We start from the raw sequence: 228 nt of genomic DNA on the forward strand, positions 1-228 counted from the left end.
TAGGGAGAAAAGAAGGGAATTTAAAGGATGGTAGACCAGAAAAAAAATTCTTACCTCAGTTTCAAAACGACCAGATCTTCTTAGAGATGGATCTAGATCAAAAGGTCGATTAGTAGCAGCCATGATCATTAAATTTGAACACAATCGGCACTTGTCTAATGTCAACAATACCTGGAAAAGAAGTGCAAGTCACATAACCACAAATTCCAGCTAAACTGAATCACACTG

General features: G+C 37.3%; 1 protein-coding gene across 1 annotated transcript in view; it reads right to left on the minus strand.

Moving 5' to 3' along the window:
- The window catches only part of LOC119585982 (spermatogenesis-associated protein 5-like protein 1), a 21,851-nt gene that overhangs the window by 3,080 nt on the left and 18,543 nt on the right, over positions 1 to 228 (minus strand). Inside the window, exon 4 of the mRNA XM_037934695.1 lies at positions 55 to 189. Coding sequence (XP_037790623.1) covers positions 55 to 189 — 135 coding nt within the window. The remainder of the gene's footprint in view (positions 1 to 54; positions 190 to 228) is intronic.

The sequence above is a fragment of the Penaeus monodon genome, chromosome 20, assembly GCF_015228065.2.
Source record: "Penaeus monodon isolate SGIC_2016 chromosome 20, NSTDA_Pmon_1, whole genome shotgun sequence".
NCBI classification, from domain to species: Eukaryota; Metazoa; Arthropoda; class Malacostraca; order Decapoda; family Penaeidae; genus Penaeus; species Penaeus monodon.